The sequence below is a fragment of the Macaca mulatta genome, chromosome 9, assembly GCF_049350105.2.
Source record: "Macaca mulatta isolate MMU2019108-1 chromosome 9, T2T-MMU8v2.0, whole genome shotgun sequence".
Classification (NCBI taxonomy): domain Eukaryota; kingdom Metazoa; phylum Chordata; class Mammalia; order Primates; family Cercopithecidae; genus Macaca; species Macaca mulatta.
Window position 1 is genome coordinate 29,611,315 of NC_133414.1, and position 20,855 is coordinate 29,632,169.

The 20,855-nt window shown below is 40.4% G+C and overlaps 1 protein-coding gene across 1 annotated transcript; it reads left to right on the forward strand.

Annotated features, from left to right (window-relative positions):
- The first annotated feature begins 15,634 nt into the window (after positions 1-15,634).
- LOC715641 (oligosaccharyltransferase complex subunit OSTC) lies at positions 15,635-16,263 on the forward strand. Its single transcript, XM_001105949.5, has one exon. The coding sequence runs from the start codon at positions 15,647-15,649 to the stop codon at positions 16,094-16,096; it is 450 nt and encodes a 149-aa protein (XP_001105949.2). The 5' UTR covers positions 15,635-15,646; the 3' UTR covers positions 16,097-16,263.
- Positions 16,264-20,855: the final 4,592 nt, after the last annotated feature.

A 20,855-nucleotide genomic window follows, 5' to 3' on the forward strand; every position in this document is an offset into this window, starting at 1 on the left:
GCTCTTGTGGGTCTTGTCTCTCCTTGCCACTGTCTCTTTCCTTTGATTTCTACTGTTTGGCCTTTCCCAGGGGTAAAACTCAGTCCTTTCCGGAGCACAGCCACACTCTGTCACTTCTCCAGTTTCTCCAAGCCCAGATCCTGCACCACAGAAACCCACGAACCAAGCTGAAGAAGACAAAATTTCCTTTAGCAGATGTGTAAGGGGAAAGCTAGGAGCACTCACATGTTAATATGATTTTATTTGTGTTAAATTATTGATAAGACCTGGTGAGATTGGGGTTGCTCAGTTCTGTACATCATCTCAAAGTCACCTTCTGCCTCCATTGTTTCATTAAGAAGTCCCCTGTAGTTCCAGCACTTTGGGAGGTCAAGACAGGCAGATTGCTTGAGCCAGGAGTTCGAGACCAGCCTGGGCAACATAATAAGACCCATCTCTACAAAAAAGAAAAATAAATCTGCTGGGCTTGGTGGTGTACACCTGTGGTCCTAGCTACTTGAGCGGTTAAGGTAGGAGGATCAATTGAGTCCAGGAGTTGGAGGCTGCAGTGACCTCAGATCGCACCATTGTACTCTAGCCCAGGCAACAGAGTGAGACTCTGTCTCAGGAAAAAAGAAAAAAAAAAAGAAAGAAATCCCAGCCAAAATTGGGCTTTGTTTTCCCCAGTATGCAAGTTCTAAGCTTAGGAAAAAATTGCTGCTCTAACAATTGTGAAATGGGTTAGGCACAGTGGCTCAAACCTGTAATCCCAGTACTTGGGGAGGCTTAGGGGAAGGGATCGCTTGAGGCCAGGAGTTCTAGACCAGCCTGGGCAACATAACGAGACCCTGTTGCTACAAAAAAAAAAAAAAAAAGAGAGAGAGAGAGAGTCATGAAATGACTGGGAGACAATGAATGAAGTTCAGTCGCCAGTCCTGGAGCCGCATTGATGGAGCTTGATGGCTTGGATGCAGGGTGACTGAATATGGTATGATATGCCACCTCTTCAAGCCCTGCTGTCCTCTTTACAAAATTGGGATGCAGACATTCATTAGATACTATTAAATATCTACTATGTGCCATACACATTTTGGGTTCTAGGGATACACAATGAACAAAACAGTAAAAGTATCCACCTTCATAACCATATATCCTAGTGAGATGATAATAGCCATATTTTCCTCTTAAGTTATTATGAGGACTAAAATGAGATAATAACAATAGCTGTGATGATCTGAATGTCTACTGCCAAAATTCACAGGTTGAAATCTTAACCCCCAAGTTGATAACATTAGGAGGTAGGGTCTTTGGGGCTGTGACCAGGTCATGAAGCTTCTCAAGGGGACTAGTACTGTACTGAAAGAGGCCCCAGAAAGCTCCCTGGTCCCTCTGCCATGTGAGGACACAGAGAGAAGACACCGTCTATGAACCAGGCAACAGGCCCTCCCCAGACACCAAATCTGCTAGCGCCTTGATTTTGGACTTCCCAGTCTCTAAAACTGCAAGAAAGAAATTTCTGTAATCTGGATGCTACCCAGGCTAGGGTGTTTTGTTATAGAAGCTCAAACATACTAAGACAATAGCAAACGCAGATAGTATGATTATTATGTACCAGGAATAGTTCTAAGTACTTGGCACATATTTTCACTCAAGGGTTCTTTAATTTTTCTGCACTACAGGCACTTTTGGCAATTTAGCGGAGCCTCTCCACTCCTTCTCAGAATAAGAATTCTCTATGCATAAAATCGAACATATAGGATAACAAAATATACTGAGACAGCTGCCAAAAGAATAAAAAGTAATACGGTAATAAAGATGCTTCTTTTTAAATACATTTAATAATGAGAACTGGAGATAGGTTTAACAATGCCATGACTTTGAAAAACTGATTGGGCACAGATGTAATTAATTTTTCCCATTCAAGTTCCCAAGTATCCAGAACCCTACCCACTGGATTATACATCGCAGAGTGAATCTAATCCTCTCTATAAATCCTAGGAGATCGGTTATTAGCCCCTTTTTAACAGATGAAGAAACTGAGGCACAGAGAGGTTAGTTGACTTGCCTAAGTCTATAAGTGATAGAACTGAGATCTGAACCAATAGGCCAGTTCCAAAGCCTGTGTTCACGGCTCACTGAAGCCTGGACCTCCCCGATTCAAGTGATCCTCCCACCTCAGCCTCTCAAGTGGCTGGGACTACAGACATGCCACTTGACCTGGCTAATTTTAATATATTTTGTAGGGATGGAGGTCCCACTATATTGCCCAGGCTGGTCTTGAACTCCTGAGCTCAAGTGATCCTCCTGCCTTGGCCTCCCAAAGTTCTGGGATTACAGGTGTGAGCGACTGTGCCAGCTGCCTGTGTTCTCAACCACTGTACAGTATGTGACTTAGCACAGAGCTTGCCTCATGGTCAGAGTCAATAACATTAGCTAGTAGTTGAAAGTAGTATTGTAATAAGTAGTAGAAGCATTTGTAATAAAAGATATCTAGGGAATAAGGAATGACTTGTAACAATATTAAGAACATTTTTGGCCAGGTGCAGTGGCTCATGCCTGTAATCTCAGCACTTTAGAAGGCAGAGGCAGGAGGACCACTTGAGGACAGGAGTTTGAGACCAACCAGGGCAATATAGTAATACCCCATTTCATTCATTTTCTCTTTTTTTTTTTTTTTTTTTTTTTTTGAGACCAAGTCTTGCTCTGTTGCCCAGGCTGGAGTGCAGTGGCATGATCTCAGCTCGCTGCAACATCTGTCTCCCCAGTTCACCCAGTTCAAGGGATTCTCCTGCCTCAACTTCCCGAATAGCTGGGATAACAGGCATGCGCCACCATACACGGCTAATTTTTGTATTTTTAGTAGAGACGGGGTTTTCCCATGCTGGCCACACTAGTCTCAAACTCCTGGCCTCAAATGATCCACCTGACTCAGCTTCCCAAAGTGCTGGGATTACAGGCATGAGCCACCGCGCCCGGCCGCAAGACCACATTTCTACAAAAAATTTAAAAATTGGCCAGGCATGGTAGTGAACATCTGTAGTCCCAGCTACTCTGGAGCCTGAAGTGGGAGGATTGCTTCAGCTCAGGAGTTCAAGGCTGTGGTGAGCTATGGTCGTACCACTTCACTCCAGCCAGGGTGATAGAATGAGACCTCATCTCAAAAAAAAAAAAAAAAAAAGAAAAAGAAATCATTAAAGAGAAAAATCTGGCATGCAGGCATTAAGTTAACTTTATAGGACACGGCATAGCCCATTCTTCTCCATCTCCAGGCATGTACAAGCTCACTGCTTTCTGTATGTGGTTACCCTATTCTGGAGCGGCACACCAAAGATTTGGGGTAGATGTGACAATGCAGAGAAATGTTTTTCAGTTGTGAAAATCTCTTCTTTTTATGTATATAATCCCATATCAATTATTGGGGCTTTTCTGTACTTCCAGGAGGCACTGTCACCAAAAGACCTTTAGGAAATCAATCAGTGTGGCAGAATAAAAAGACCACTGTTCGTCTTGCAGAGAAGGGCTGGTACAAATGAAAGCAGCTGCTGTTCCTCCTTGCTACCAGTTGTAAACGTGAGAAGTCAGAGGTGTGGGTACAACATCGATCCTTCAGGCACTCTATAAATATTAATTGAAGGAAGGTGTTGATAAGGCAAAGAAACTTATACTTCTACAAATGGTGACAGTCAATGCTCCAGGCTCAGTTTTAAAAAGGAAAAGACAAACAAAGGAGTCCAGATCATTAGAAGGACTTTCTTGGCAGTGCTAAGTTACAGCCATCAGCAGAGCAAGCCCTGGCTAAGGCTAATGTCACATAGTAAGATGATTTATTCTTTCCCCTAAGTCAGCCTTGAAAATACATTTTTAAAATTGCCTGTCCACAGCATAGTTTTACTGTGACAAGGCACTCGGCTCCTTAACATTCACCTGGCACAATGCTCTCAACAGCAAAGCCAAGTGGCAGAAAGTGCTGGGCCACATTGCCAGGGTACATGCCAGTCGGTTCACCAGAGAGTTTGCGAACCCCAGCTCCTGGGCTCTATCTGCTGCACTGACATTCTATTAAATCCCATAGACCAGAAAAAGCTTCAATGCTTAGATGCAAGAAAGAGCTGAAGTGTTAGTGGCTACTAAGCCCAGGACTCAGCCATGACTAGGAACGGTATCAATGACCAGGGAAGGATATGGTGAGGCCGAGATGCCAGCAGAGTCTGGACACATTCCTCCCCAGGTCACCAGCATTTACTTGGGAAAGTAAAGCACATGTGACCAGCTGCAGCGAAAAACACCAACGTGAACCTTCAAAGGGAAACCAGATGGCTCTAAGCCAGGAGTAAAAATAGCTCAGAATCCAGCAAAGTCCAAACTAGGAACTGGGAAGTCTTAGATCCTCTCAGGTTTTGATTTCAACTTGTCAAAGAGGTAAAAAAAAAAAAAAAAAAAAAAAAAAAAAAAAAAAAAAGTCTTACCTAAACTGTGACAAGCTGTTTTGGAAAGAGATATTAAAAATGTAAATATTAACCCTTCTACCTAGCTCGTTTCAAATTCATTGGACTGTCATTAGCAAAAGAATTGAAAAAAAAATTGCAGCTAGAAAAAAAAAAAGAATTCATATTTCTTCTTATCTGACCATAAAAAGAAAAACTGGCAAACCAGCTTAGAAAGTTGATAAAGAACTTCTTCAATTTGTGGACTAATAGGAAGAGCTGGATAAAGAGAGAAATAACAACCTTTGATTTTTTTAACAGTTTTTAAAGACCCAAATATATGGATTTATCTGAGTTCTAATTTATTTATTTATTTATTTATTTTACAGAAGCTGTTTAATCTAGGTCTTATTTTTCCAGTGAGGTTTCTATTTTTAACCAATGGGGATGAATCATACTGAGACCATCTAGGGACATGTTTAGAACATGAATTTTCAAGTCAAGAACCAAGTGAAATTTTTATTCCCAAATCAGGGCCTGGCTGCTCAGCACACTGGCAGCTATTGTCCCTGACATTATATTCGTGAGTGTGCACTGATTGTATCATTCAGAACAGAGGTGATTGGAAGAATTCCATGGACCAGAAAGAGCTCAGATAATAACTCCTTACAAGATAAGAGGAAATAAATGGCATTTGACTTGGGGTTCCCTCAGTCCCTGACCTGTGGAACAAGAAAATGCTTTTGTATCTTTCAGTTGTTGAAATTGATGCAGGCTTCTGTCTCCATCCAATCAGCAAAGACGTTTTTGTCCTCATGTACAGTGTTGTTCTGTGCTGAGAACCATGAATGCTTTTCTTATTTGACTCAAACTTCTAGTGCTTCATTAATATAATACAGTCTTGATGCTTGGCTAATAAAAAATCTCAGCTCAGTCAGATTTAATTTTGATTTTTTTAAGAAAAAAATAAGTAAAATCAAATCTAATGACAACTGACTTTTACCTACATGCAAAGGTTCAATGTTCAAATTCGCACCTTAAAAAGTATAGAATAACTGGTTTTTGAGGTCTAATTCATAGTTTTTAAATTTTGAATCTCTTGAAATTGAACATTAACTCTAGTATTCCCTCTTTTTCAGTAGGACAGAATTTTAAACACAGCAAGGATGAGGTTAATAAGCTGTAGTGAAATAAGCCCTAGTAGAGTTTAAGTTTATAAGCCCTAGTTAAGTTTATAAGTTTAAGTTATGAGCGCTGGTAGAATTCTTAGCTTTTTCTCTCTGGGTGTCAAGAGCTTACTCATAGTTCAGAGGGTGGAAAAAAGAGGTTCTGTCTTGAGACTTTTCCTTAACTAGCAAGCACTTTTTTTTTTTTTTTGATTAAGAGTTTATTTACATTCCAAATAGAGCAGAAAGGCTTATGTGCTTTTCTGTTACACTGGAAAGATACTATACCAAAATTATAACTATATTGATTCATGTTTTCTTCTAATACCTTTTAGTTATATTTCAGCATTTACATTTTCTGCAGAGCTGGCACAGATTTTGGTATAAAAAGTATACATCCAGCTTTGTTTAATGTCTTTCTATTTGTCCAAATACCATGTGACACTGATGTGAAATACTTTCATTATATACTAAACTTTTCTACATACTGTCCTCACTATACCATTACGATGTCTCTTTCTTTTTACTGCCCCACTGTTTTAACCATTATAGCTTTTATGTTGCCACACTGTTTTACCATTGTGGTATATTGTAACACATTTCATTTTTATTGTGCTACATAGTAAAATGTATTATAAAGGTACTGATATTTTCCATTCTTTTCTAAAATTGCCCTGGCTACTTCTTGAACCTCTTAATGACCTGTAAACTAATCTATCAAGTCTCCTTGCCCCCCTCCTTGCCTTCAATTGATTGGAGTATCTTTTGATTTATTGGTTAATTTAGATAGTATCAATATTTCAAAACATTGCTTGCTCTAAAGCATTAAAATATTCAACATTTCTAGCATATTACCTTATTAATTCCCAAGGATTTTATGTTTCTGGTTTGTTGTTGTAACTTAGGGAATGCTGTCTCTCTTACTCTATATTTTCATTTTATATTCTGAGCTTGGAAAAGTATCGATTTTTACATGTTACCTTAAAAACCACTACTTTACTAATACTTTTCTAACAGTTTTTCAGCTGAGAAACTTTCCTAATGGATAATGCAAAATTGAGTCTCATTTGTAGTTTAAATTAAATGATCAAAATGTAGAATCTGAAGTGAGGATTTCCAGTAACTGAGGATATGCACATTTATATAAATCTGATTAACTTTAACAGCTTTATAGATTTTAACCTTGTCCAACAAGAACAATATAAATATAAAGGCTTGGGGTCTAATCCCAGCTCATTGACTAAAATGCTCTAATGATAAATACCTTTCTCCCTTCTCTTTATTGTGTGTTTTCACATTCGTGCAGTGAAAAGAGTGATACTTCTTTTCTCCCTGCTTTGAGGTGAAATAAAGATAAATGAGACAATTTGGTTAGGTGCTGTTAATAGCTTCCTAATAGGTACCACGTAGCATCTACCAAACAAACCTGCCAATACTCACTAACAAGAATACTACTTGCAGAGCTTTTATGTTGGTAATAGTGGAGCACCTTGTATCATGCTGAGCTTCCTTTCAACAACAACTATAAATGCTGAAATAGTTTTTGAAAATGATTTGAAGGTACTGGAGGGTGACTAAAATCAGGTCAAAACTGAACTGTGCAATGGCACACACCTGTAATTCCAGCTGCTTGGGAGACTGAAGGAGAAGGATAGCTTGAGTCCAGGAGTTGGGAAGATAAGAAATTCAAAAATGTCTACAATAGGCTCAAATAGTTCAAATAGTGCACTGTGATCACACCTGCGAATAGCTACTGTGCTCTGACCTGCGCAACTTAGCAAGATCTCATCTTTAAACAGAAAAGAATTTTTTTTTTTAATTTTTAGACTTTTTTTAAAAAGCAGGAAGAAACGGGGTAAAAGCTTCACTTATGTGGCTTTTCCTCTAAGAGCACTCTTTGGCCCATGGAATATGGGTTGGCTAGAACTCAGGAAGAAAGCCATAGTCTTATTGAATTACTGGGGGATCAGAGGATAAAATATGGGGGTGCTTTTTTTGTTTTTTGGTTTTGATTTTGTTTTTTTAAGATGGGATCTTGCTCTGTCACCCAGGCTGGAGTGCAGTGGTGCAATTATAACTCATTGTAAAATTGGACTTCTGGGCTCAAATGATTCACTTACCTCAGCCTCCCAAGTAGCTGGGACTACAGGTGCACACCACTATGCCTGGTTAATTTTTTAGAATTGTTTTTTGTAGAGATGGGAGTCTCACTATGTTGCCCAGACTAGTCTCATCCCCTAGCCTCAAGTAATCCTCCTGCCTCAGCCTCCCAAAATGCTGGTATTACAGGTGTTAGCCACAGCACCTGTCCTGATCCATCTTGTTATTCTTTAACACAGTACCCTATTCATTTTGTTGCACTGAGGACAATTTGAAATTATGTGTGTCATACTTGTTTATTTACCATCTACTCCACTAGAATATAAATTAAATGAGCTGGGCACAGTGGCTCACGCCTGTAATCCCAGCACTTTGGGAGGCCGAGACGGGCGGATGATGAGGTCGGGAGATCGAGACCATCCTGGTTAACATGGTGAAACCCCGTCTCTACTGAAAAAAGCAATACAAAAAAAATTAGCCAGGCGTGGTGGCGGGCGCCTGTAGGCCCAGCTACTCGGGAGGCTGAGGCAGGAGAATGGCCTGAACCTGGGAGGTGGAGCTTGCAGTGAGCCGAGATCGCGCCACTGCACTCCAGCCTGGGCGACAGAGCAAGACTCTGTCTCAAAAAAAAAAAATAAATAAAAAAAATTAAATTAAAAGAGGGCAGAGTCATATCTACTTTGTTTGCTGTTTACCTAGCTTGGGATCTAGCATCTAGCAGGTACTCAACATATATTTCATGAATTAATGAAAAAAGGGAAACATCCTCAGAGTCCATTTAGGCATTCTCTGGCTTCCCATCTCAGTGGCTACTCATTGAGTGGGCCCTGCCTTCAATTAACTTCCTTCTTGTCTTCCTTTCTACACTAACCTCACTGAGGGGAGGAGGCTCAAGAAAGTTAGAAGGGTAAGTTCCTAATGTCAAATGCAGGGGAAGGTCTTAGAAACTATTTTAAATAGTTATAAGTACGAATTATGATATGAATTGTAAGGCAAGAAATCGCATATGCAATATGATAGTACAATATTTAACCCTAATTGTTGGTCTCTCTCATAATTGACACAGTCACCCTGTGATGAGACTTATAACACAAGCTAAAGCAGATATTTTTAAAATGTAATTTTCAATTTGTAGGGTTTCTTAAAAATATTATTATTAATTTTTTTTCAAGACAGAGCCTCGCTGTCACCCAGGCTGGAGTGCAGTCGCACAATCTCGGCTCACTGCAACCTCTGCCTCCAGGGTTCAAGCGATTCTTCTGCTTCAGTTTCCCAAGTAGTTGGGATTACAGGTGCAAACCACCACACCCAGCTAATTTTTGTATTTTTAGTAGAGATGGGATTTCACCATATTGGCCAGGCTGGTCTTGAACTCCTGGCCTCAAGTGTTTCAGCCGCCTCGGCCTCCCAAAGTACTGGGATTACAAGCATGAACCATCTTGCCTGGCCTAAAAAATATTATCTTTAGATAGAAATGGGAACAATTTGTATCCCTACATTTCATCTCCTTGGTATTGCTGAGGTCACAGGCACTAATTCCAGGTTTTAGACGTTTAGAAAGTGCATGTTCTGCCCTCTATAAGGGAATATAAAGCTACTGACTCATGGGTAATTGAACAAGCATTTGCTTTGTTTATTCAGCTGTGGTACTGGTGTGGGTTATTCCTTCAACCACAGTTCTTGAGCTCCTTTCCTAGCCACCAGAAGAAATTGGAGAGTTTTTTTTTCTTACAAAAAGCTGCAAATCTTCATTTCATTAACACCACGTTTTAAGCAACTTAGATAATGTTTGAGACACGTACATTGCCAGTTTGTCAAATGCATGCGTGTGTGTGTTTAATAAATTGCAAGCAGCTAATCTTGAGTACAATATTTCCATTTCCCATCCATTTCTCTAAGTGCTGTCCTAACTATATTCCCCTCTTACTTATGATGTAACTTAAAGTTGGAAGGATATCATTTAAAATTTTCAAAGCATGGGAGTTTTAAAGTTACTATTTTACTGTCAAATAGCAACTTTAAACACAGTTTATACACATTTTATTATCTAAATAATGCAATGGCATGAATTAGAATATAAGTAGTATAAACCTGTTAGAAATCAGTATAGCTAGAAAACGTTATCATAGTATTGTGCATGTGTATAAAATCAACAGGTTTTGAGCACTTAAATTGTAGCACTTACTCTTCAATATGTTACTACATTTAACTCTGAAACAACTCTGTAAGGGAAGTTATTATTTGCCCCCCATTTTTGAGATAGGATCTCACTCTGTTACCCAGGCTGAGTGCAGTGGCACACTCATAGCTCACTGCAGCCTTGAATTCCTGGGCTCAAGCAATCCTCCCGCCTCAGCCTTCTAAGTAGCTTGGACCACAAGCACGTGCCACCACGCCTGGCTAATTCTTTTATTTTTATATAGAGACGGAGACTCACTATGTTGTCCAGGTTGGTCACAAACTCCCAACCTCAAGCAATCCTCCCACCCCAGCTTCCCAAAGTGCTGGGATTACAGGCATGAGCCACTATGCCTGGCCCTATTTGCTTTGTACAGAGGAAACCATGTCAAGTGTCCAACAACTGATACACACATCCAAGATTTGAATCCATTCATGTCTGGGTACACAGGCTATGCTTATGGCATTGTGAGAATTCTACTTAATTTACCTAATGTGTTAAAATTTCAATATTCTGGAATACACTATTCTAAATCTTTTTGTTGTTGTTGTTGTTGTTGTTGTTTGTTTGTTGTTTTTGAGATGGAGTTTCACTCTGTTGCCCGGGCTGGAGTGCAATGGCATGATCTCAGCTCACTGCAACCTCTGCCTCCTAGGTTCAAGCGATTCTCCCTGCCTCAGCCTCTGAGGAGTAGCTGAGATTACAGGCACCTGCCACCACACCCAGCTAATTTTTGTATTTTTAGTAGAGACAGGGTTTTGCCATTTGGCCAGGATGGTCTTGAACTCCTGACCTAAGGTGATCCACCCATCTCGGCCTCCCAAAGTGTTGGGATTACAGGCGTGAGCCACTGCGCCTGGCCACTATTCTGATTCTTGAGTTCTGCAATCATACTATCCTGTTTAGCACACATCATAAATTTTCAGTTGAAGTAAATCACTCAGAAGTAACAGGAAAAGGTTACATGTAGGTCTCAGATGTTCCGTTATGCAACACTTACACATTTGTGAAACTACAACAAGCAGGAAATACTGCAACTAAAGTTTGGTGCGAATTTGGCAGCACAGATAATTACAGTCTAATTTTCTACAATGTAACTTTTTCAAGTATTTTCCAGGAAACGGTTTCCATTTGAAAAGAGATACATGTAGCCACATTTCCCAGAGAGACACATGTAAAGTAGGTGGAATTAATTTTTTTTAATCTATCTAGAAACAAAGGAAAAGCAGAGGTTTCCTCCCAAACATCCAAACCCAGATGTAGATGAAAAATTTGGGCGGAGAAATTTTTGTGTGGGCTGCACAATGGAGACATAATAGTAGCCAAGGGGTCCGGGTGCGGTGACTCATGCCTATAATCCCAACACTTTGGGAGGCCAAGGCGGGCGGATCACTTGTTATCAGGAGTTCGAGATCAGCCTGGCCAACATAGTGAAACCCTATCTCTACTAAAACAAAAAATACAAAAAAATTAGCCAAGCATTGTATCACATGCCTGTAGTCCCAGCTACTTGGGAGGCTGAGGCAGGAGAATCTCTTGAACCCAGGAGGCGGAGGTTACAGTGAGCCGAGATCATGCCACTGCACTCCAGTCTGGGTGACAGAGTGAGACCCTGTCTAAAAAAAGACAAAAAAAAAAAAAAAATAGTGGCCGAGTCATCAAGGAGGTGAGATGAAGGAGAAAATGAAAGAGGAAAAATTCCTAAAACAAAGTTTTAGAACAACTAAAAGAGCGGAATGAGAGTAATCATTTTAATTCAAGATGCTATACATAAGAATAACATGATCTAGACAAAACAAGAGAGAACATGACAGTCGACCCCCTATCACCACGAAATACTCAACTGTTAACCACAACAGTTGCATCCAGGATGAGATGATGGTTACGGTGTCTGAGTGAAGCTACTGTTTTGCTTCTTTCTTTGGTTGCCAAGCAACCTGTTGACCTCAATGTTCTTGTGTTTATACTCAAGTCAATGTGCTTGACGTTTATTTGTTCTGATATAAATAATTGTGTGCCTTAGTAGAGATACAAATTTACAAGGGTTAAAATGCTGGGTAGAATTTGAATATTAACAATTTCCCTTTAGGAACACCTGTTTCTCCCAGTCTTTTTTTCTCTTTGTGAATACAATTGTTTTGTTTACACAGTTAAGACCCCAGTGATGGGAAATATTTTAAGCTAAAGAAAGAGTGGGATCAGGAAGACAGACTGATCCCATATATTTTCTTTCTCTCCCTTCCAAAATCCAATTGAAATGAGATAAAATATATTTTAAAATTATATTACTTACCTATTGTTGTGTAACAGATTACCCCAAAACATGGGGGCTTAACACAAGCAACACGTTTTTGAATCTCACAGTTTGTGTGAGTCAGAAATGAGGAGGCAGATTAGCTGAAACTTTCTGTTTTAGGATCACGCATGAAGCTGCAATCAAGATGCTGCTGGGGCTACTGTCATCTGAAGATTTCGCTGGGCTTGGGGGTCCACCCTCAAGTTCCTGGACACGGCTGTGGGAGGGGACCTCAGTCCCTCGTTGCACTGAACTCTTCACAGAGCTTTTTGAGTGTCCCTTTGACATGACACCTGGTTTCTCCCAGTGGGAGTAATCCCAGGGATAGGCAACAAGGCAGAAGCCACAGGTGTTTTTTTTCTTTTCCCCCCCTTTTTTTTTTGAGACGGTGTCTTGCTCGGTCGCCCACACTGGAGTGCAGTGGCGCGATCTCGGCTCACTGCGAGCTCCGCCCGCTGGGTTCACGCGAAGCCACAGGTCTTTTATGACGTAGGCTCAGAAGCCACATGCCATCATTTCTGCCATCTTGTATTAATCATACAGACTAACTTGGATCCAGTGTAGGAGATGATTACATAAGGGATATGGGCTATCTTGAAGTCCTGCTACCAAAAAGCTAAATCCAAAACAGCATAGTAAAAGGGAAATGGTAGCCATCAGAAGATCTTTTGAATGATAGAAAGCAAGTGGAATTATAGGATATTAGAAATAAAAATTAGAGTCCTGGATCTATAAACTTACAGATATAATCAAATTAATTCTCAGTGGAAAATGTATAGCTTCAATGTATTATGAGAAAACCTAAAAGATAAAAAATATATTATCTAAGTATTCAACTAAAGTAATTATAAAAACTTTTACTGGCCAGGTGCAGTGGCTCCTACCTGTATTCCTAGTGCTTTGGGAGGCCTGGTGGGAGGATCTCTTGAGCCCAAGAGTTCAAAGAAGCAGTAAGCTGTAATCACATCACTGCACTCTAGCCTGGGTGACAGAGCAAGACCTGTCTATTAAAAAAAAAAAAAAGACAAAAAGTTCTTATTAACTTCTGCTTTTATCTGAAATCAGAGTTTCAGAAACATCTGTTTCTTTTAAAAAGTCAATAAAATTAGCAATCCTTTAAAAGTCTAATCAAGAACAAAAGAGAAAAGATACAAATAAAAACTAAAACCAGATGGCGGAATAATACTTTAAAATTATAAGAAAGTGCTGGGTATGGCAGCATACGGCTGTAGTCCCGGGTACTCAGGAGGCTGAGGCGGGAGGATCACTCGAGCCCAGGAGTTCTAGGTTGCAGTGAGCTGTGATAGTGCCACTGCCTCCAACCTGCGTGACAGAGCAAGACCCTGTCCCTAAAATAAATAAATAAATAAGACAAATGAAAGAAAGACTGTGTATATCATTATGTTAATACATTTGAAAGTCTAGGTGAAATCAATTACTGTTCAGAAAACTATGAGTAAACAAGTTGTGGGTTGTACGTCTATAATCTCAGCTACTGGGGAGGCTGAGGCAGCAGAATTGCTTGAACCAAGGAGGCAGAGGTTGCAGTGAGCCGAGATGGCGCCACTGCACTCCAGTCTGGGCGATAGAGCGAGACTCCATCTGGAAAAAAAAAATTCACATCTGAAAAAGAAAAAATTCACAACCCTAGAAGTATTTGAAGAAGTAGCAAAACACCGCCCCCACCCCCACCACACACACACACACACACCAAAAACTCACAGGAAAGAGCACCACGTTCACATGTGGTATAGCCTACCACCATTTTGAGGAAGATTCATTCATTTTACTCAGTAACTATTTATTGAACTCCTTTTATGTTTTAGGAGCTGGGGATACAGCAGTAAGCAAAAAGAAGTTCCTGCCTGCAAAGAGTCTTTATTTTACTTCAGTGAGCAGAATAATAAAGCTTTCTGATTCATTTTTCTTCTTTTTTCTTTTCTTTTTTTTTTTAAGGCAGGATCTTGCTCTGTCACCAAGCTAGAGTGCGGTGGCATGATCTTGACTCATTGCAACCTCCACCTCCTCAGTTCAAGCAATTCCCATGCCTCAGCCTCCTGAGTAACTGGGACTACAGCGCCACCTCGCCCGGCTAATTTTTTGTATTTTAGTAGAGATGGAGTTTCACCATGTTGGCCAGGATAGTCTCAATCTCCTGACCTCATGATCCCCCGGCCTTGGCCTCCCAAAGTGCTGGGATTCAAATCAACCTAACCCTGAAGACAAAACAAGACAAGCACAATCATATAAATCAGGAAGGAAGAAGGAAGAAGAAAGGAAGGGAGAGAGAGGTAAGAGAGGAAAAGGAAAGGGAAGGGAAAAGAAAGAATATAATGGAATTACGGACTAATCATTTTTTTTCAAACTCAAGGAATTTATTTTAAAACCACAGCTAACATCATACTTGACCATGAGACTAAATGCTTTCTCCATCAGATTAGACACAAAATATTGTGATATCACAGGTCTGTCTTTAATTCAAAATGAACTATCCAAATAATACTCAGAAATAGTGACAAAAAATAAAGGACACAAATGTAAATGACTCCCATGAGACAATGGTGTATGATAAACTTGACATACTTACAAATTGACAACAGCTCTTCATTAGCAAAGAAAATGGAATAAAGAGTCGTGTCAAAGCAGTAGTTTTCCCCATAATAAAGGAAAACGGAGTATACACAATGGGTTAGAAATGTCCAGAACTTGCCACATAACACCAATAAGAAAATCTCAGTTCACAAAGTCTCATTTTTATGTGGCCCATTAATGACAGAACAATTAAACACTCCATAAAAAATAAATTTCGATTCACCTATAGACCCAACACACTTTAAAATGGATGGAGAAAATTTTATTAACTGTATTGGGATAAAAATACTTCCCATTAAACCTCAGGTACCATGGCTTAAAGAGTATGTACAGAATTCTCAACACAACTTTTCCTTGCAAAAGAAGTAGAAATATGGCTGAGCAGGGTGGCTTACACCTGTAATCCCAGCCTTTGAGAGGCTGAGGTGGGCAGATCACTTGGGGTCACAAGTTCGAGACCAGCCTGGCCAACTTGGCAAAATCCCGTCTCTACTAACAATATAAAAATCAGCCAGGCGTGGTGGCAGGCACCTGAAGTCCCAGCTATTTGGGAGGCCGAGACAGGAGAATCACTTGAACCCAGGAGGCAGAGGTTGCAATGAGCCAAGATAGCGCCACTGCACTCCAGACTGGGCAACAAAGCGAAACTCTGTCTCAAAAAAAAAAAAAAAAAAAAAGTAGAAATCTATTGTCCAGAAATCCTCTTTAAAATGAGCCACTGATAAACACCATATATTGATAACTTTGTATAATAATTCATTCGTGTTGGAGTTTTGAACCTTTTACAATAATTAATTTACATCAGGTTTTCCAAAGTACTTACATTTGTAGGATTTCTTTCCAGTGGGATTTTTCACAAGATTTTTAAAGTAATTATTAAAATGGAAAACTTGCCCTTACTGCCACCAACATGGAGAATTTGTACCGTGTCCTGTTCTTAGCGCTCGAATGTCCCAACCTGAAGCTGAAGAAGCCGCCCTGGTTGCACATGCCATCGGCCATGACTGTGTATGCTCTGGTGGTGGTGTCTTACTTCCTCATCACTGAAGGAATAATTTATGATGTTATTGTTGAACCTCCAAGTGTTGCCTCTATGACTGATGAACACGGGCATCAGAGGCCAGTAGCTTTCTTGGCCTACAGAGTAAATGGACAATATATTATGGAAGGACTTGCATCCAGCTTCCTATTTACAATGGGAGGTTTAGGTTTCATAATCCTGGACCGATCGAATGCACCAAATATCCCAAAACTCAATAGATTTCTTCTTCTGTTCATTGGATTCGTCTGTGTCCTACTGAGTTTTTTCATGGCTAGAGTATTCATGAGAATGAAACTGCCGGGCTATCTGATGGGTTAGAGTGCCTTTGAGAAGAAATCAGTGGATACTGGATTTGCTCCTGTCAATGAAGTTTTAAAGGCTGTACCAATCCTCTAATATGAAATGTGGAAAAGAATGAAGAGCAGCAGTAAAAGAAATATCTAGTGAAAAAACAGGAAGCGTACTGAAGCTTGGACTAGAATTTCTTCTTGGTATTAAAGAGACAAGTTTATCACAGAATTTTTTTTCCTGCTGACCTATTGCTATACCAACAGTATTGAGTGGCATTTTCTTTTTAGTTTTTCATTTCTTAAAGAAAATATACTCCATATCTACAACTATAATACCAAATAAAGTGATTGTTTTTTACAACCTCCTAAACATTTTTTGGAGATGACATTTCTGATTTTCAGAAATTAACATAAAATCCAGAAGCAAGATTCCATAAGCTGAGAACTGTGGACAGCTGATCAGCTTTACCTATGGTGCTTTGCATTTAACTAGAGTGTGTGATGGTAGATTATTTCAGATATGTATGTAAGACTGTTTCCTGAACAGTAAGATGTATGAAAGGAGCAGAAATAAATACTTTTTCTAATTAAAAAAAAATGAAAAACTTTCCCGTATTTTCCATACTACTAAGGCTTCCACCCAGCATTCATTCTTCTATTTTATAATGTTCATCTCCAACATGCATTGCACTGTGTCTTTGAATGGAGATGACAGCAAGGAAAGCATCCCCACATTCTATATATTCATAGGATTTTTCTCCAGAGCCCTTCGCCATGTTAGAAAGCAACTGGGAAAATTAAATACTTTACCATATGTTTTACATTTAAGTGGTTTTCCTCCAATGTGAGTCCTTTTATGGTTTTGGATGGAACCGGGACATCTGAAGCCTTTATCACACTTTTTATATTCTTCGAATTGTTTGCCAGGGTGGGTCTCTTCATGTCTTCAAAGAAAACTGGGAAAATTGAATGCATTCCTACATTCTGTACATCCACAGGATTTCTCTCCTGTATAAATGACAGTCCTTTCTTTTTTCTTTTCTTTTCTTTTTTTTTTTTTTTTTGGAGACAGAGTCTTGCTATGTTGCCCAGGCTGGAGTGCAGTGATGTGATCATGGCTCACATCTGTCAGCTTCAACCAATCTTCCTGCCTCCGTTTTCTGAGTACCTGAAACTACCAGCACATACCACCCCACCCAGTTAATTTTTTTTCCTTTATTTTATTTTATTTTATATTTGACACAAGGTCTTGTTATGTTGCCCAGGCTGGTCGCAAACCGCTGGTCTCAGATGATCCTCCTGCCTCAGTCTCTCAAAGTACTGACTGCACTGGGCAAAATGAGTTATTTCCTGTAGTCAAAGGCAATTTTAAAAACTGAAGACTTGCCCACCTTATTTACAGTCACGGGGTTTTTCTTTAATGTGTTCCTTCACATCTTCCAAGAGAACTGCACCACCCAAAGGTCCTACCGCACCTTTTACATTCATAGCATTTTTCTCCAGTATGAGTTTTTTCATGTCTTCAAAAGGAACTGGGATAATTAAAGGTTCTGCCACATGTATTACATTCGCAGGGTTTTTCTCCAATATGAGTTCTTTCATATGCTTGAAGGGACGTGGGACATCTAAAGACTTCACCACATTTTTTACATTCATGAAGGTTTCCTGCACTACGCATTTTTTGTGTCTTCAAAGGAAACTGGAACAATTGCGTCTTTTCCCATATTCCCTACACTCAAGAGATTTCTCGAGAACATGAATTCTGATTTCATATGTCCAAAGGTAAGTTTAAGAAATGAATGCTTTACCACAGTGTTTGCATTTGTAAGGGTTTTCTCCAGTGTGAGTTCTAACATGTATTTGAAAGGAACTAGTGCCAGGCGCATTGGCTCACATCTTTTAATCCCAGCACTTTGGGAGGCCGAGGCAGGTGGATCACCTGAGGTCAGCAGTTCAAGGCCAGTCTGACCTGGTTTCACTTGGTGAAACCCCATCTCTATTAAAAATACAAAAATTAGCCAGATATGGTGGTGCACACCTGTAATCCCAGCTACTTGGGAGGCTGAGGCAGGATAATTACTTGAACCCAGGAGGCAGAGGTTACAGTGAGCCAAGATTGTGCCACTGCACTCCAGCTTGGGTGACAGACTCAAAAAAAAAAATTAAATTAAATTAAAAATTAAAAGGAAAGCAACTGGGGCAATCAAATATTTTTCCACAGTGTTTACATTCATAGCATTTTTCTCCAGTGTGAATGTTTTCATGTATTTGAAAGTAAAGGCCGGGTGTGGTGGCTCATGCCTGTAATCCCAGCACTTTGGGAGGTCGAGGCGGGCGGATCAGGAGGTCAGGAGATCGAGACCATCCTGGCTAACGCGGTGAAACCCCGTCTTTACTAATAATACAAAAAAATTTAGCCGGGCGTGGTGGCGGGCACCTGTAGTCCCAGCTACTCCGGAGGCTGAGGCAGGAGAATGGCGTGAACCCGGGAGGCGGAGCTTGCAGTGAGCCGAGATCGTGTCACTGCACTCCATCCTGGGCGACAGAGCGAGACTCCATCTCAAAAAAAAAAAAAAAAAGAAAAAAGAAAAGAAAAGAAAGTAAATGAAAACAGTGAAGACTCACAATTTCTCTACATTTGTAGAACCTCTTTCCAGTGTGAGTTCATTGTGAAATAAATAGTGAAATAAAGGGCTTTGCCTCATAGCTTGCATTTATAACTCCCTTTCTAGTGGGTACTACCATGAGTCTTGGACCACTTCTGGGAGAAATGGAGGCTTTCCCACATTGTTTGTGTTCGTGAGGCTTTTCTCCATATTCCCCAGCACATTCATATTGTTTGTGTTCAGAGTGAGCTCATGTAACTATGAAGGAATGAATGATGTACAAAGACTTTTCCACACACCCTAGCTTTGCACGGTTTTACTCCAGTACGAGTTTTTTCTTTTCTTTCTTTTTTCTTTTATTTATTTATTTATTTTTTGACAGAGTCTCGCTCTGTCACCCAGGCTGGAGTGCAGTGGCGCGATCTCGGCTCACTGCAAGCTCCGCCTCCCGGGTTCACGCCATTCTCCTGCCTCCGCCTCCGGAGTAGCTGGGACTACAGGCGCCCGCCACCGCGCCCGGCTAATTTTTTGTATTTTTAGTAGAGACGGGGTTTCACCGTGTTAGCCAGGATGGTCTCCATCTCCTGACCTCATGATCCACCTGCCTCGACCTCCCAAAGTGCTGGGATTACAGGCGTGAGCCACCGCGCCCGGCCTCCAGTACGAATTTTCTTGTTCAGATGACAATCTGCTTTCTAGCTGAGGGTTTCTCCACATTGACTCCTTCTTTACATCCACAGAGTGTCTCCACCATATGATTTCTTAGCTTTCTCCCAAGATTTTGGGACAGATTTTCAATGTCCTTGTCTTCCCATTTGATTACTACAAAGGCCAGTTACAACTAATGCCTTTGTAGGCTTCCAGCATTGCATTTCTGTAGACATTCTTCCAGGAAGGTCCCAGCAAAGCCCACTCCTCGTGGGTGAAGTTCACAGCCACATTCTCAAAGCCCACTGAGTCCATTTCCAGCTTCCTGGTGTCCTGGCGTCCTCTATATGATTCAGGCAGCCACAGCAGGTCCCACACAACAGAAGTTGCAGTATCAGGGCCACCAGCGGCCTCCCAGAGGAACTGAAATCCCCTAATCTTATTTATAATCTTAAATGCAAAAATCATAAATAAGTTATTAGAAAATTGAATCCTATAATACATAATATATTATGATTAAAAAGTTCCATCCAGGCATGAAATAATAGTCCAAATTTTAAATGAATTAATTTTTTAAATGAATTTATGTAACTATGAAACAATATTAATAAACTAAAAGAAAAAATTTATATAACCAACTCAAAAGTGCTAAAGAAGGATTGATTGATTGATTGATTGATTGATTTTTTTTTTTTTTTTTTTTGTTTGAGACGGAGTCTCGCTCTGTCGCCCAGGCTGGAGTGCAGTGGCGTGATCTCTGCTCACTGCAAGCTCCGCCTCCCGGGTTCACGCCATTCTCCTGCCTCAGCCTCCCGAGTAGCTGGGACTACAGGTGCCTGCCACCACGCCCAGCTAATTTTTTGTATTTTTAGTAGAGACGGGGTTTCACTGTGTTAACCAGGATGGTCTGGATCTTCTGATCTCGCGATCCGCCCGCCTCCGCCTCCCAAAGTGCTGGGATTACAGGCATGAGCCACTGCGCCGGGCCAAGAAGGATTTAATAAAATTCAACATTTTATTCGAATTACAAACAACTCGTAAGTTAAAACTTTAGTAGCTCATAGTAGACATTTTTTAAAACTCTGCCCAGCACTCATTCACTCCTCTGTTGGGTTTTTAGGGAACCACCATGAGGTACACTGTATTTTGGGGCTCCCAATGAACCCCACCTCCCATACTCACACCTTTGTGTGTTTCTCTCACATTTACTCTGAACTTGGCCATGTGACCAGTTTGGGCCAAATTAATTTTTTAAAAACTTTTATTTTAGGTTCAGGGGTAATTGTACAGGTTTGTTATATAGATAAACTCATGTCACCAGGGATTATTGTACAAATTATTTCATGACCCAGGTACTAAGACTAGTACTCAATAGGTACTTTTTCTGATCCTCTCCCCCTGGCACCCTTCACCCTCAAGTAGGCCCCCTCATCTGTTGTTTCCCTCACTGTATCCATGTGTTCTCATCATTTAGCTCCTACTTACAAATGAGAACATGTGATATTTGTTTCTGTTTCTGTGTTAGTTTGCTAA